The sequence below is a fragment of the Lathamus discolor genome, chromosome 23, assembly GCF_037157495.1.
Source record: "Lathamus discolor isolate bLatDis1 chromosome 23, bLatDis1.hap1, whole genome shotgun sequence".
In the NCBI taxonomy this organism is placed as follows: domain Eukaryota; kingdom Metazoa; phylum Chordata; class Aves; order Psittaciformes; family Psittacidae; genus Lathamus; species Lathamus discolor.
This window is the reverse complement of record NC_088906.1, coordinates 1,080,274-1,096,078: the sequence shown is the minus strand read 5'-3', so window position 1 is coordinate 1,096,078 and position 15,805 is coordinate 1,080,274. Positions and strand designations below refer to the sequence as shown.

General features: G+C 59.8%; 1 protein-coding gene across 1 annotated transcript; it reads left to right on the top strand.

Annotated features, from left to right (window-relative positions):
- The first annotated feature begins 357 nt into the window (after positions 1–357).
- On the top strand, positions 358–15,356 carry TFCP2 (transcription factor CP2). The gene is made up of 15 exons (XM_065659500.1): positions 358–629; positions 4,591–4,742; positions 5,660–5,736; positions 5,836–5,941; positions 6,148–6,254; positions 6,864–7,016; positions 8,490–8,600; positions 9,231–9,319; positions 10,005–10,053; positions 10,832–10,925; positions 11,481–11,571; positions 12,682–12,788; positions 13,754–13,896; positions 14,474–14,525; positions 14,654–15,356. The coding sequence occupies exons 1-15, from the start codon at positions 508–510 to the stop codon at positions 14,689–14,691; spliced, it is 1,491 nt and encodes a 496-aa protein (XP_065515572.1). The 5' UTR covers positions 358–507; the 3' UTR covers positions 14,692–15,356.
- The last annotated feature ends 449 nt before the right edge of the window (positions 15,357–15,805 follow it).

The following is a 15,805-nucleotide window of genomic DNA, read 5'->3' as shown; positions in this document are numbered from 1 at the left end:
GATGAGCCGGGACCGGGATTCGAACCTGCGACCCTCTAGAAGGCACCGCACCGCCCCCCCAACCAGCGTGCCCACCCTTTCCCCTCACCCAATCCTAGCGCTGCTGCTCCGACGCGAAGCTCTCCATTGGCTGTCGCACACCTCGCGTCACCGGCGTCGCGCGGCTCCCATTGGCCGAGCACGGCGAGGGCGGGGCGGAGGCTCCTCGGTGCCACCGCCTCCATCTTGCGGGGCCGCGGCCCTCGACGGGGCTCGGCGGGGGGGGGGCGGCCCCGGGGCACCGCGGGGCCGGGGGGGGGCTCCCAGGGTACGGCCCCGTGGGAGCGGGGAAGGGGCCTGGGGGTGCCCGGGCAGCGAGGCCCCCCCGGGGGCTGCCGGCCGGAGGGGCTCGGGGCAGGCGCGGCCCCGCGGAGGGGCGTGAAGGGGCAGCGGGCCGGGGCTTGGGGCTCCCGGGTCAGGCAGGCGGGGAGGAGCCGCTCGGTGACCCCGGGAGCAGCGGGGAGCAGCATGGCCTGGGCGCTGAAGCTGCCGCTGGCCGACGAGGTGATCGAGTCCGGGCTGGTGCAGGACTTCGACGCGAGCCTCTCGGGCATCGGGCAGGAGCTGGGCGCCGGGGCCTACAGCATGAGGTAACGGGGGACGGGGCACGTCGGGCCTCGCACCGGAGGGCGGCTCCGGACGGGGCCGGGACTTGGCGGCGGGGGCGTGGGGCTGGGGTCGCGGTTGCGGGGCTGGGGCCTCGCTGGTGCGGGGCCTCCTGAGCCCCTCCGGCCGCGGCCGAGCGGTCCGGCGCTGGTCCCCGCTGTGCTTAGAGCCCGTGGCCGGGCTTCGGGTTTATGGGCAGCGCTCTGCTCTGGTGCGTTCCTCCCAGGAGCTGGGCACGGAGGCGGGTGGCAGGGATGGGGCTGGGATGGGGCTGAGCTTCCCGGGAGGAGGATGCCCCAAGAAGATGCCTTGACACGAAACTGGGGCTCTCTGGAGCGCCTGCAACTGGAAATGGGGAAAGTCAGGACTGAAAGAAGCAGGCAAGCAGGTTCCAGGGAAGTGGAAGGGCAGCGCTTCTCATCCAGGCTCCGTCCCTCCTTCCTTCCAGGACGGGGAGATCCAGCGGCCTCCCAGAGCCATCCCTGACTGTTGGGAGCTGTCGGAGCCGTCGGGGCTGGTTGAACCGGAGCGCTGGGGCAAAGGCCGAAGCAGGGGGGGTTGAGCCTGGGGGGAGCGCGTCCATCGCCCCCCCCGCGACAGCAGCTTCTGGGAGGAGGGGCTCCGCCGGTGCGCGTTGTGCTGGGCAGGCAGGGCGGGAGCCTCCGGCGTGCGCCGGGAGGTGCAGCTTTGCGCTGGGGGCACTTGCGAAGCTTCCGAGCTCCTTTTCCTCCTGCCTGTCCCCGGTGGCTGCGCCGCTGCCATCTGAAACCTGAGGACCCTTTGGAGCCTGCTCCTGCGCTGCGCTGGCAGGGAACAGCAGGGAACCGCGTGTGCGACCTGCCCTCACATCTGACATTTGCTGTGATGCTGCGGGAAGGGGGAGGTTCCAACGGGCGCCTCGGGGCTTTGAGCCTGTTTGTGGCTTTTCCCGTGGGGGTTTCCCCGGCTCCCTATGGAAGAGGCGCGTTGGTGCCTTGGGAGTGGGCGCTGAGGGAGCATCGTGCTTTGTGGTTGTTACTGAGCCTGGATGCTTCCTGGGGCCGTTATTGCCTGGAGTCAGGTTTTGAGGAGAGCAGGGATGGCTTTGAAGGTGATGAACGGGCACTGGCTGAGTGCTTCCATCCGCTCAGTTCTCTTGCCATTGCTTCCCCCCTCCCCACCCTTTCCCAGGAGATCTTCCCCCACCCCAGAACTCCTGCATAAAATGACTTTGCCCCAGAGCACGTTCGGTTGCGCAGAGGAAGTTGGGGCTTTGGAGGGAAACGCGTCCCCGGGAGCTCCAAAGGGAGCAGGCAGGAGCGCGCGTGGCTTCGTCTAAAGCAGCGCCCACCGCTGGCTGCTGCTGTGGCCACGCCGAGTGTGCGGGGATGTGGTGGGGCTGCCTGGGGGGTGTTGGTCTCCAAAGGCTTTGCAGCTTCCCAGCTCCCCCCCGCACGCTGCTCCTGAGCTTGGCGGCGATGGCAGGAGGCAAAAGAGCCAAGTGCTTCTTGTGCCGCCACAGATCTCCTCGCAGGAGCTTTCTTTGGTTGTTCTGTGAAACCCCAGAGGGGTTTGGGTTGGAGGGACCTGAAAGCTCCTCCAGCTCCAATCCAGCCCCAGGGACCCCTCCCACTGGAGCAGGGTGCTCCGAGCCCCTGTGTCCAACCTGGCCTTGAGCACTGCCAGGGATGGGGCAGCCACAGCTTCTCTGGGCACCCTGTGCCAGCGCCTCAGCACCCTCCCAGGGAAGAGCTTCTGCCTAATGTCTGATCTAAGCCATTTATGACCACGTTGTCTCTATACTTCATGTTCTGTTGCTCCCTGCAGCACTCGGAGGTGGCCCTGTTACCTGGGTCCTGCAGTGCAGACACATGCGGGTACCTGAGCAACCAGAGCTCCCAGCTTGCAGTAAAAGGTGGGGTTTGGGCCATGGTTATGGGGGTCTTGGAGGCAGGATCCAGTTGTGGACGGGGCTTCTCTGGGCAAGCTGTGCCAGTGTCTCACCAGCTCCCCAAGCTGTGGCTGCCCCATCCCTGGCAGTGCTCAAGGCCAGGTTGGACACAGGGGCTTGGAGCACCCTGCTCCAGTGGGAGGGGTCCCTGCCCGTGGCAGGGGTTGGGGCTGGAGGAGCTTTAAGGTCCCTTCAGCCCAACCCATTCCATGGTTCCATGTAGCCTGGTTCCCTGCTCATGGGGCAGAGCTGCAGGAAGCTCATCCTCGGGGCTCTCTCGTTTGCCTGACTGTGGGCACGTGCCTCGGCGCCAGGAGCGGGGCCGCAGCACAGCTCCATGTGGAATGTCTGGAAAGCTGGGATTTGGGTGGGGAAGGGCTCTCCTGCTGGCCTTGGGGAGCAGCCATAGGTGTTCCTTGCCCAGTGGTGGAGGGAGGTGGGTGTTCAGTCTCTTGCGGGTTAAAGCCCTGTTCGGGTGGGAGCTGGTATTTGGCCAGATAAATCCAGTTTTTCCTTGGGGAAGGTTTTTAATGTTCAACTAAAGGGAACAAAGGAGCTGCTTTAACTCCTTCGTGCACTGCCACCAGCCCACGGCCCGGAACAGGAGCTGCGGGGGACCTGGCTCTTCCTTGGGGCTCAGTCAGCTCTGTCCCCACAGCACGGTTCACGTGGGGCTGGGATGTGCTGGTTTACGTGCTATGGAGCCATTGTTATGGCTCAGAAGAGCTGCTGAGGGTCAGGTTTGGAAGCAGTTCCTGTTAAATACATGTCCATAGGCTCCAGAGCGTCGCTGATGGTTTTAAATGAACATTGTTCACCGAGCTCTTGCTGCCTTTGAGGTGTGGGAAGCGTCTCTGAGCGCAGGGGTGCGCAGAGCTCCCGGCCTTACCGCAGGGACCCAGAGGCATCCTTCTCCTGGGAAGAGTCGATAGCGCAGGGCTTGGCCACCCCCCGCCTCCAGCCAGCACCAAGAGTGGCAACACAGCACCCAGGGGTGATGAGCCCCAGCTCGTGCTGCCCTGAGCGCGGTGTGGGGCTCCCACAGCACCCGTCTCCTGTCGGCTGGGAGCCAGGAAGGTGCTGGGGCTGCTGCAGGTGAACGGTTGGTGCTGGTGCAGCATCTGGCAGGAGGTGGGTCTGCGAGGTGTGACCCAGGAGGTGCCTGCAGGGCTCTCATGCACCGGCCTCTGGTTTCTGCTCCATCCCATGGCCTGGGCTGTGCAGCATCTTCTGGCCTCTGGGGCCATCCCAAGTTCTCGGTGAGGGTTAGGGCTGTGTGGTGCCCACCACAAAGGGCTCTTGCGTCTGGGGGCTTCTCAATGGCTTTGGGGGCAGCTGGCGTCCATCTCCCGGTGCCCAGGTGCTGGCAGGACTCTTCCCGTCTCAGAGCCTGCAGGATTTGCCCCCCTGAGATGTCTGCGTGCGTCCTGCTGCGGGTTACAGCTGAGGGAGGGGGGGTTTGACTCTGCCATCTGATGTGCCCTGAGGGCTCTGCCTGAGCTGACCCTGGGGCTGGGGTGGCTTTTGTAAGCCCAGAGGAGGCAGTGGTGGAAAGTGGGCGACCTGGACCTCAGCAAGACTTCAACTCCTGCCAAAGGGGAGTGAGCTCCTGGGTGCTCTGCCTGGATCAGGGGGGTCAGGGCTGGTAGCACCAGGAGGAGGATGGGCGCTTCCTGGCACGACCCTGGTGCCAGCCCTGTGCTGCTGCAGTGTGGTGCGGGAGCGGTGCTGCTGGGGGAGCTGAGCTGCAGCCTGAAGCATCAACCCCATTGTCTCTTGGCTTTGAAGCAAGAACTGTGTGGGTTCGGGGTGGACGGGGGGGCTGACTGGACCAAGAGCAGGTGCCAGCTCCTCCTGCTTTAATGCTCCGTGGCAGCGCTGCGGAGATGTCAGGGCTGAGGGGTTTGAACTGAAACCAGCCCAAAGCTCTTCCTAGGAGGAGGAACTAAAAACCGAGCACATCATCTCCCTGCAGCTGGAGCTGGAGTGACTCTGTCTGACCAATCTCTTTGCAGCGACGTCCTTGCCCTGCCCATCTTCAAGCAGGAAGAATCAAGTTTGCCTCCTGAGAACGAGAACAAAATCCTGCCTTTCCAGTACGTGCTGTGCGCGGCCACGTCGCCCGCGGTGAAGCTGCACGATGAAACCCTCACCTATCTGAACCAAGGTGAGGGGAGCCCCGTGAGCCTCCAGGAAACAGCCTGGAAAATGGAACTCTGCCTTTGGACATTTCCTGTTGGGGATGGGAAGCGCTGGGATAGTGGCTGGGATCATAGAATCACACAATGTTTGGGTTGGAAAGGACCTGAAAGCTCCTCCAGCTCCAATCCAGCTCCAGGGACCCCTCCCACTGGAGCAGGGTGCTCCAAGCCCCTGTGTCCAACCTGGCCTTGAGCACTGCCAGGGATGGGGCAGCCACAGCTTCTCTGGGCACCCTGTGCCAGCGCCTCAGCACCCTCATAAGGAAGAGCTTCTGCCTAAGAGCTCAGCTCAGTCTTCCCTCTGGCAGGTCAAGCCATTCCCCTTGGCCTGTCCCTACAGGCCCTTGTAATATAACGGAGTAGTCAGCCCCATGGAGTAGTAAATCCCACATTCCTCCTGTCTGGAAGTGCCACATCCTTCCCCTTGCTGCCTGTGCTCTGCCTACAGCAGTGGCGTCAATTCTCTGTAGGACGAACCTGATGGAAATATACAGGGTGTAGGGGGTTAACTGGTGTATCCGTATGGGGTTCCAGCTGTACCCACTGCTCCCAGGTAGAACTGGAAGATCAGGGTTGGTGACCAAAGGCAGGTGAAGCTTGTGTAATAGATTTCTTCCCTGTTCTTGATCTTGGGTTAATAAAGGTGATTCCTGGGAAGTTCTGCTGCAGGAAGGGTGAGGATTATCTCCTCCTGGAGAGGGCTGTTACAGCTGTGGCTCCAGTGGCTCATGCTTGTATCCGACCCCCCCCCAGCAAAACACAGCAAGAAGATCCAGTGGCGTGTCTGGTGTGGCAGAAAAGGATGTCAGAATGCCCGAGGAGGGGCAGCAGGAGAGGTCCATCCCCAGCTAACCTCGAGGGGTCTTTGTCTCCTTCCCCCCAGGGCAGTCTTATGAAATCCGGATGCTGGACAACAGGAAAATCGGGGAGCTGCCGGAGATAAATGGGAAGCTGGTCAAGGTGAGTGGAGAGCACAAGGATGGGTCCGGCCGGGGCCATCCCCTGCAGGAGGGAGCAGCGCTGGGGCAGCTCCAGGCACTGACTGCTTCTCCCCTCCAGAGCATATTCCGGGTGGTGTTCCACGACCGGCGGCTGCAGTACACGGAGCACCAGCAGCTGGAGGGCTGGCGCTGGAACCGGCCAGGGGACAGGATCCTGGACATCGGTGAGTCCCATGGCAGGGGCAGGAGGAGACGGAGGTGCCTGAAGTGCCTCCAGCCGGGCTCCTGCTCCTTTGAAGCTAAGGGACAAGGCGCTGTCAGGATTCTGCACTTTGGGAGATGTGGTTGCTTCTCCCATATGTTCCCTGGGAAGCTCTTCCTCCTCTTTCTGCTACAAAAGGCAGCTTGTTCTTTGTATGTGCCCCTACAGATATCCCAATGTCTGTGGGCATCATTGACCCCAGAGCAAACCCAACTCAGCTCAATACCGTGGAGTTCCTATGGGATCCTTCAAAGAGGACTTCTGTGTTTATCCAGGTGAGAGAGAAGTGGCAAAGCTCCTGTTGATAGGAAAGTACAAGTTTTCCAAGAGGGATGAAGATGTTTCTTTTAACTGGGAGCACTGAAATAGCAGCCAGACACTACAGTGGTAGAAGGATGTCAGCTAAAATACACCCAGCCTGCAGCAGTGCAGGAGGGCAGCAGTTTGTGCATTAGCCAGGCACAGGCACAGCTGACTGCCAGTGAGTTTTACATGTTCTGGTGGTGCTTTAGGTCCTGCTGCTTTCCTGATTTGGGTCTCCATCAGCAGCAGATGCTTTTGCACATCTCAGCAGCTGCCTCAAAGCCCTCTCTGCAGCCTGGGAGGCCGAGCAGGCTATGGCTTGTGGAGGCTGGTGCAGCCCAGCTCTGCCCCACTGATCGGGGCTTGCTTGGACCAGTAAGAGGTTGCAAAATGTGTGGGAAGAATGTGGCTCCAGCTGTGCTGTGGCATCCCCTTAACTCCTTCCTGCTGGGGTACTTGGTGTGCCCCATCCCAGCGCTGGATTCCACCTTGGGCTGTCCTGGCGCCCACAAGGGAAGGGGAAGCTTGTGGCTCTTCAGACGTGGCACATTCCTAACCACAGGCTGCTTTGCCTTCCCCAGGTCCACTGTATTAGCACAGAGTTCACCATGAGGAAGCACGGAGGAGAGAAGGGGGTACCCTTTCGGGTCCAGATAGACACATTCAAAGAGAATGAGAACGGGGAGTACACGGAGCATCTGCACTCTGCCAGCTGCCAGATCAAGGTCTTCAAGGTACCTCAGCCCATTGGTGGCCTTTTTCCACTCAGAAACAAACTGGGAGTCAGTCCCAGCTCACACTGCAGCCCCAGTGAACATCATGGGTGCAGGACCATGACCAAGCTTGCCTGCAAGAAGGGCCTCTTGTTCCTTCTGGTCTTGCCTTGCTGCCCTCTCGCTGATTCCTCTCTGACAATGCCATTGAGGCTTCAAAACCAGCGAGCCAAGAGCAGCCTACAGAGAGAACCTGGCTAGTGTTGTCTCTGTCTGGAACCTTCCACATTTAGTCTTGAGTCTTACCAGCCTGGGAGATCCTCCAGGGAGCGTTAGTGTCTGTCTAAACAACTTGCTTTATTCTTCCCTCTGCATCTGATGGGCCCTCTGCATCCAGCCTCTCCAGCAGCACAAGTGTCTGGTCCCTGTTCCAAACCATGTGCACGCAGCCAAAGCCATGATACGGCAGGGGCAGCCACGGCGGCCTGGGTGACTGAGGAGGGTCCTTCGTGCTGCCTGGTTGTTAGGTTGCCTTGTCCCTAAACATCTCATCTGCAGCTCCTCTTCTCCCTCTCAGGGCACTGGGCACGCAGTGGGGCCAGGCACCTGGGCTGCTGCTGACCTGGCATCTTCTCCCTCCTCCCTCTTCCCTTTTTGCCTGTTTGGATGGTGACATTTCGAAGGCAGGGGGTGGTTGTCAGGGCTTGTTTGGCCTCTGGCTGGTACCTCAATGCAAGCAGCCGGAGCGGGTGGCTGCGGAGTTGGGAGTGAAGGGATGAGGACAAGCACCTGGAGAGTGAAGCTGGGAGGCTTCGGGTGCTGCATTTCTGCTGAGCTCCAGCTCTCTGCGCCTGGGATGGCCTTGGGGATTTTGGCTCTGATGACCTTGAAGCAGGAAAACCCAAAGCAGTGAAGTTGTACCTCAGGGCATGGTCTCTGGCAGAGGGTGACGTGGTTTGGGCTCCTGCCCTGCTCCTGCCCCTCAAAGCTGGGAGTGTTTTGGTGATCTCAAAGAGCTGCTGGGGGCCCTTTCCCCATGTGTGTTGGTGTCTGGAGCATGGATCCTTCCTAGCCACCAGGAGCAGCAGTCCTGAGCATGGAAACATAAGAGCAACCACTAGGTTTTCATGGCAGAAACGGATCATTAGGCCACCAGAAGCAGCAGCACCTCCTCACCCAGAGCACTGTGGTAGCTTGTTCAGGTCTCCACTTTGCTGTCCAAAGGAAGAGAGCCTGGGGCACTGGGAGACTGGGAGACTGTGCGGGCAGAGACCACGCACAGCCAAGCTTGAAGGGAATTTGGGGTTGTTGCGGAAGTGGTTCATTCCCTGTGCGGAGAACCCCAGCCCCTCTTCCTTTTCCCTCTGTAAAGCACCAGGTGGGGGAGGATGGGGATGTGTCACCTTTTCTGGTCCTTGCATTTACTGCCCATCTCTTGCCCCATCTGCTGCTGCCCTTCCACGCTGCTGTTCTCACAGGAATTCTCCTTTCCAGCCCAAAGGAGCTGATCGGAAGCAGAAGACTGACAGGGAGAAGATGGAGAAGCGAACACCTCATGAGAAAGAGAAGTACCAGCCTTCCTATGAAACCACAATCCTCACTGAGGTGGGGCCCTCACGCAGCACTCGCAGTGCTGTTGTAACCAAACCTGGCTCCTCTTGCCTGCAGGTGGCAGGCAGTTGGCTCTTCTGCTTCCCAGCCTCTGGCCAGGTTGGGAATAGCTGCAGGACAAAAGCAGGATCAGTTCTATAGGCAGGGAGGGGGTTTCTTACTAGACCTGAGAAAGGGCTCTTGTGCCTGGCAGCGGGATGGGGTGTCCCCACTCAATAGATCATCTCATAAGAGATGGTTACTGGGGGAAGGAGCCCTTGTCCTGTCCCAGGTTGATCAGGGAATGTGTCTCAGTGCCTGATTCAGGCTCAATCCATCATGGATTTGCTGCTTGGGGGAACCCAGGCTGGTGGGCACTGGGTGTGCAGCCAGAGCCAGAGCACTGGCTTAGACCCCAGCTCTCTCTCTGCTTGACTTCTGTGACTTTGGGCCTTCTGAGGTTAAGAATCAGTAAACCCCAGCTTTGGGACAATCTGCAGTCGCTTGGCCTGGCTGCTTCTGGTCCCCTACTTTAGTCTGTGTTTCATATTCGGTCAGGAGGTAGCTGCTCACCTGTGCTGAGCAGAGCAGGTGTGGGAGCTTGTTCAGAGCAATCCTGTGACGATTCTGGGTTCTCCTTTCTAGTGTTCCCCCTGGCCAGAGATCACCTATGTCAATAACTCCCCATCCCCTGGCTTCAACAGTTCCCACAGCAGCTTTTCCATTGGCGAAGGGTGAGTTTGGAGAAGAGCCTGGCTTGCATGAGAGGTCATGGGATCACGGAATGGGTTGGGTGGGAAGGGACCTTAAAACTCCTCCAGCTCCAGGGACCCCTCCCACTGGAGCAGGGTGCTCCAAGCCCCTGTGTCCAACCCAGCCTTGAGCACTGCCAGGGATGGGGCAGCCACAGCTTCTCTGGGCACCCTGTGCCAGCGCCTCAGCACCCTCACAGGGAAGAGCTTCTGCCTAAGAGCTCAGCTCAGTCTCCCCTCTGGCAGGTTCAAGCCATTCCCCTTGGCCTGTCCCTACAGGCCCTTGTCAAGACGGATGTGTCTGAGCTGACCCTAGTGAAAGGCAGGTGGGGGGGGTGGAAGCAGCTTGTGGCAGTGAGGGACAAATCCAAAGCCCCTGAAGGTGTTACTTGTGGCTGCAGCCAAGCTCAGCTCTGGCACAAGGAGCACTTGCTCACAAGCTCAGCCTCCAGCCCACCTCACTCTGACTTTTCCTGTTGTGTTAATGCTCTTAACATCCCACTGCACCACAACAGTGCTGCTGCAGCCACACAGCTGCCGTCCCTGTGTCCCAGTGCTCGTGGCTGTGGGATGTGGAGGGTGGTGGTTGCTGCTGGCCGGGATCCCACACAAGAAGGGGGAGAGCACCTCTAACCTATTCTGCTCTGTCTGCCTCTTCCCAACCCAGCAATGGCTCTCCAAACCATCAGCCCGAGCCCCCTCCTCCGATCGCAGATGTAAGTCTCACCTCAGAGCTTGTGCTTGTAAGGATGGTGCGCAGGTCAGAGCATGGGATTTGGGCTGCAGCTGCAGCAGGGGGGGTTTGGGGGTGGCCATAGTTTGCTGGGGAGAGTCTGCTCTGGTTGAACATCTCCAGGGAGCTGAAACTCTTTCTTTGACTCCTAATTAGAAAAAGAGGTGATGGAGTGAAAAGTGCCTGGTGCAGTGCTGGGGGCAGTGTTCTGGAGCTTGCTGTGAGCTTTAATTCCAGAATCATGGAATGGGTTGGCTTGGAAGGGACCTTAAAGCTCCTCCAGCTCTGACCCCTGCCATGGGCAGGGACCCCTCCCACTGGAGCAGGGTGCTCCGAGCCCCTGTGTCCAACCCGGCCTTGAGCACTGCCAGGGATGGGGCAGCCACAGCTTCTCTGGGCACCCTGTGCCACCGCCTCAGCACCCTCACAGGGAAGAGCTTCTGCCTAAGAGCTCAGCTCAGTCTCCCCTCGGGCAGGTTCAAGCCATTCCCCTTGGCCTGTCCCTACCAGGCCCTTGTCCAAAGCCCTCTTCTTACTGCCTTGGTCCTCACTGTGCTTTCCCCTTTGCTTCCTTCCCTTCTCTCTGTCCCTCTGAAGCCCGTTTAGACCCAAGCCTGTGCAGGCTGCAGCCTTTGCTGTGTGTGCTGTGAGGGCTCAGCAGGCTCTCGGGTTAAGGCTGTGAGCCCTGGAGAGGCTGCTTCCCCCCTGGGAACGCTCCCACGTCCCCCCTGAGGCCGTGACCCTCCTGTCCCTCCCTGCAGAACCTGCTGCCCACCAGCACGCCGCAGGAGGCCCAGCAGTGGCTGCACCGAAACCGCTTCTCCACCTTCTCGCGGCTCTTCCGGAACTTCTCCGGTAGGTTCCCACATCCCCCTCTGCCTGCCCCTTCGCTGAGCCAAGCCCCGGCCTCCTCCTGCTCCTGAGGCCTTCCTCATGCAAATAGGAACGTTCTTTAACACCTCCTTTTTTATTGTAACCCACCAAATGGGGCTCCCTGAAGGCCGTGTTCTTCGTCTCTCACCTCGCTCCCCACTGCCCAAGTAGTGGGGACTGGGGTGGTTTCTCCTCCAAGAGCACCCTCTGATGTTAAAGCAAACTGAGGCTGGGGGGAGCACTGTGGCTAAAGAGATGCTTCACATTTATTTGCCTCTCCCCACCACGATGATCCAAGGTCACCAGGCTGGGATTGAGCCCATGGGAACTGGGGTTGCACCAAAACACTCTCCTGCAAAACCAGCCTGGAAAAAAAACCTTTGGGGGAAGCAGGGGGAGGTTAACCCAAAGGCAGAGGCAGTTTGGGAATGGGCTGAGCTCTGTGAGCAGGAGGAGGGGGAGCCCAGAGCCCCCATCCCAGACACCCTGGGCTGACTCCTGACTTCTCCCCTCCTGGTTTCTCACCTCACGCTGTAGGTGCAGACCTGCTGAAGCTCACCAGGGAGGATGTGATCCAGATCTGCGGCCCCGCGGATGGCATCAGGCTCTTCAACGCGCTGAAGGGCCGGTACGTGGAATTCCCTGCCCAAAAGGGACTATTCCTTTGCACCTTGCCCTGGAGAAGCAGGGACTGCTGTTGAACTGACCTGTCTGAGCCGGAGCAGTGGGAAGGGGCACAGGGTTGGCTTTATCCAAGAGGGAAGGTCAGGGGAGGCATTGGCATGGGTCTCTGATATGGGGCAGCGTTTCAGGGGGTCAGTGATCTGACAGCGGACATGGGGAGCCGTGGTCACACTGTGCTGGGGAGAAGGGCACGAAAGACAGGAGGTGCTGCACTGCAAAATGAGACTGAACGAGAAGGAGCAGAGCTCGATCTGAGCTGTGGCTGCTCAGGCCTCAGGGGTGAACCGTCCAGTTTAGCTGCTTGGTACCAGATGGCCTCATGCCCCTGGGCCAACTTTCCCATTACAGAATCCCAGCCTGGTTTGGATTGAAGGGACCTTAAAGCTCTTCCAGCCCCAGGGACCCCTCCCACTGGAGCAGGGTGCTCCAAGCCCCTGTGTCCAACCTGGCCTTGAGCACTGCCAGGGATGGGGCAGCCACAGCTTCTCTGGGCACCCTGTGCCAGCGCCTCAGCACCCTCACAGAGAAGAGCTTCTGCCTAAGAGCTCATCTCAGTCTCCCCTCAGGCAGGTTAAAGCCATTCCCCTTGGTCTGTCCCTCCAGGCCCTTGTCCCAAGCCCCTCTCCAGGTTTCCCCTTTAGGCACTGGAGCTGCTCTCAGGTCTCCCCTTCAGAAGCCTTCTCTTCTCCAGGCTGCCCCAGCCCAGCTCTCTCAGCCTGGCTCCAGAGCAGAGCTGCTCCAGCCCTCACAGCAGCTCCATGGCCTCCTCTGGACTCTCCAGCAGCTCCACATCCCCCTTGTGCTCTTGCCCCAGAGCTGGATCAGGACTGCAGGAGTGGGTCTCCCATCCCTGCCCTGCTGCTCATGCTCTGGGGGTGCAGAACTCTTTGCAGCATCACCAAGGTGGGGATGACCACGACAGCTTTGCTTTGAGATGAGTTTGTTGATCTCTTTCCCCTCTGAGGATACTGGGCAGGGAGAGCGCTGGCAGAGGGTCAGGAACTCAGGGTGTCAGATGAGATGTGTTGGGATTCAGTCCCTGCTCTGCCCGCAGGATGGTGCGTCCCAGACTGACCATCTACGTGTGCCAGGAGTCCCAGCAGCTCAGGGACCTCCAGCAGAAGCACGAGGATGGGGACACAGTGACCAGCACGTTCTTTGGTAAGGGCTTCAGAGCCTGGCTGGGGGCACGTGTACTTGGGCTGCTGGAGCGGGGGGGATAATTCAGCAAACAAACCTCCTGGGGCTGTTTCCAGCGCCCTGCTCCTGTTGCTCATGGGTGCTCAGCACCAGTTGCCTCTGATCTCATCCCCACGCCACTGCCTGTGGGGTTTGGGCTGCCCAAAGGCCCCTCTTTGTGTTGCTAGAGCTCACAGAGCCTGCGCAGCAGCTCCAGGAGGGTCTGAGGCTCCTGTCTTCAGCTGCTGCGCCTCATGGCTGCTACCATTCTCTTTGCCTGCAGCCCAGTGCAGGGGGTGTTACAAACCGAGGGACAAGGGTGCCAGAAGATAAGGATGAACCCTTATTAATTGCCCTGGCCCTGCCCCGCTGACCTGTCTCACCAGATGGGGGCTGCAGACCCTGCCTGTTGGCTGCTTGCCTGCTGAGCTGACAGATGCTGCTGTGAGAATCCAGCATTCCCAGACAACAGGGAGTGACCTACATTTGTGGAGCAGCAGGCGCTGGGTTATCACCTCCGTGACTGGAGTGAGTGCAGAAGCAAACCAGCTCCTCCTTTCCTTGCCCTGCTCCAAGATGGATCCTCCCTCTCCCTTCCCCCAGGACCTGCCTGGTGGGAGTGGGCGAGCAGGGGGGAAGCTGGGGCAGGACTGGAGCACCCCCAGGAAGGGTGCAAAACACTGCTTGGTTGATGCCAGTTGAAACAGAAGCTTTTAGGGCAAAGACTGCATCAGTAAAGAGTCCTGCAGGGCACTGGTGCCAGGCAGGTCACTGCAGAGCTGCTGCTGTAGCTCAGGGCATCCTGCAGCATGAGCAGGCACCAGAGGTGCTGCAGCTTGGGTTTGGGAAGATGCTGCTGCGTGAGTCAGGCACAGCAGTGACTGCAGCCAGGGTGTGGACACCAAAGCCCCGCTTGGCATCTGCTAGAGGGGCTCTCCTCCTCACAGTGTACCACGCCATCTACCTGGAGGAGCTGACGGCCGTGGAGCTGACGGAGAAGCTGGCCCAGCTCTTCAGCATCTCCTCCCAGCAGATCAGCCAGATCTACAAGCAGGGGCCGACGGGGATCCACGTGCTCATCAGCGACGAGGTAACAGCCTCCGGGTGCTCCTCCTTTCCAACCTCCTGCACTGGGCTGCTTCAGCTGGTGTGTGGCTGAGTGTGCTCTGAGCTCCTTGGTGGAGGTTGCAGAGGAGCCTGGGGAAGGGATCCCGGGGGCAGGACTTCAGGAAGGGCCCTGCTCAGGTGCCAAGGACTCCAAGCTCCTTGTTGAAGCCAGGAGAGCCAAAGATGCTGGTGCCTGGGGACGGTGCTGGGGACACGTCCCTTAAACCCATGGGATTCATCAGCGTGAGGGGCTCTCCCTGAGCTCACCAAGCTCTGTTCTACAACCAGGGAGGAGAACGGCAGGGGGAGGACTTGGCTTTGAGACCTGAGGGTTTCCCTCCTTGCTTCCGGACCTTCAGTGCTGGAGAGCTGCAGAAGGGAACAGTTATTTATGGCTGGTGCCTTTGCTACCTCCCAGAGCACTGAGCTCCTGCCTGAGCAGCTTCCAGCCCTGTACTCTATGTCCGTGGCTAAACACGAAGCCCTCGCTTGGCTGTGAGGCACCTGTGCTGTGTTCAGATACAGCCTTGGGCTAAGCTGGCTCCTACGGCTTCTTCCAGATGATCCAGAACTTCCAAGATGAATCCTGTTTCGTTCTGGACACCATGAAAGGTGTGTAAGTGCCCAGCTTTCAGCTTGTTTCTCTGCTGCCCTTCCTGGGGAAGCTCTCGGGTGAGATCCGCTCAGCCCGGCGGGTTCTTCGCCGGGGGGGTGGCTCATGCCCTTCGCTTCTCTTGCAGCTGAGACCAGTGACAGCTACCACATCATCCTGAAATAGGGCGGCACGGGAGGAGCACTCGCCATCCTCCCGTCACGAGTGGAGACCCTTCACTTCCAGCACAAGGACACGAGCAGAGATCGGGGAACTCAGGAGCATCCTCTGCAAAGCCCCCGAGCTGCTGGCTCCTTGGCTCTTGCTTGCAGAGGACCTCAACCTCCTGCCTCTGACAGCTGGTGCTACCGTGCAGTGAGGCTGGGAGCTCTCCTGTGTAGCTCTGGGCAGAGCTTTGCTGTTGGGACCCAAGACCTGTTGAGGGCTTTGGCAAACGTGCTCAGCTCTGCTGTGGGACACCGGTGATGCTGGCAGACAGGAGAGGACATGAATGCAAGTGGCCCGGCAGAGCCAGCCGGCCCTGGGGCAGGTGCTGGGCTGGGCAGGTCTCATACACTGCGTGCTGTGCTGCTGGAGTGGGAGGCGAGGGCTGGGGGGGTCTTCAAAGGTTTTATTAAGCTTTCATTTAATGCTACAACGCATCTGTTAGACAGAGGTGGGGACTTTGGCTTTCTCCTCTCCACCCACCTGAAAGTGGCACTGGCTCCATGGCTGCCGTCCCTCTTCCCATGCAAGGGGGAGGTCAAGAACTTTTCCATATGGATTTGGGTGTATAAAGCTGGAGCAAACCGTGGAGTGCAGCAGAGGTGGATAAAGAACGAGTGAATGAGCTTGCCCTGGGGTTCTTGTCTGCAGCTTCCAGGGAGTGATGTGTCCCTGCTGCCCCGTGCTCTGCCCCTGCATCCCCCTGCCTCGGCACTGGGGGAGCCCGGAGCACACTGAGCAGGAGGAGGCAGCAGGATCCGAGGGGTGTGGAATGCAGAAGCGCCTCTGTGCAGGGTTCCAGGCCAGCAGGGAAGTCTCTGGGGTGAAGGATCTGGCCTGATGGGATAGATCCTGTGCGAGATCATCTGGTAGAGACTGCCCATGGTAAGGGGCTGCCTGCCATGAACCAGCAGTGTGAGCTGGGGGTGTTCAGAGCCAAAACATAGGAGCAGAAATGCAGAGTAAAGCTCAACTGAGGCTCCGAGGCAGGGCCTGGGTGTGAGTGAAGCCACTGCTGGCAGTGACTCTCACGTTGGCCATGTCCCCACTGCCGGTTTTAAGCACGGAGTGACCC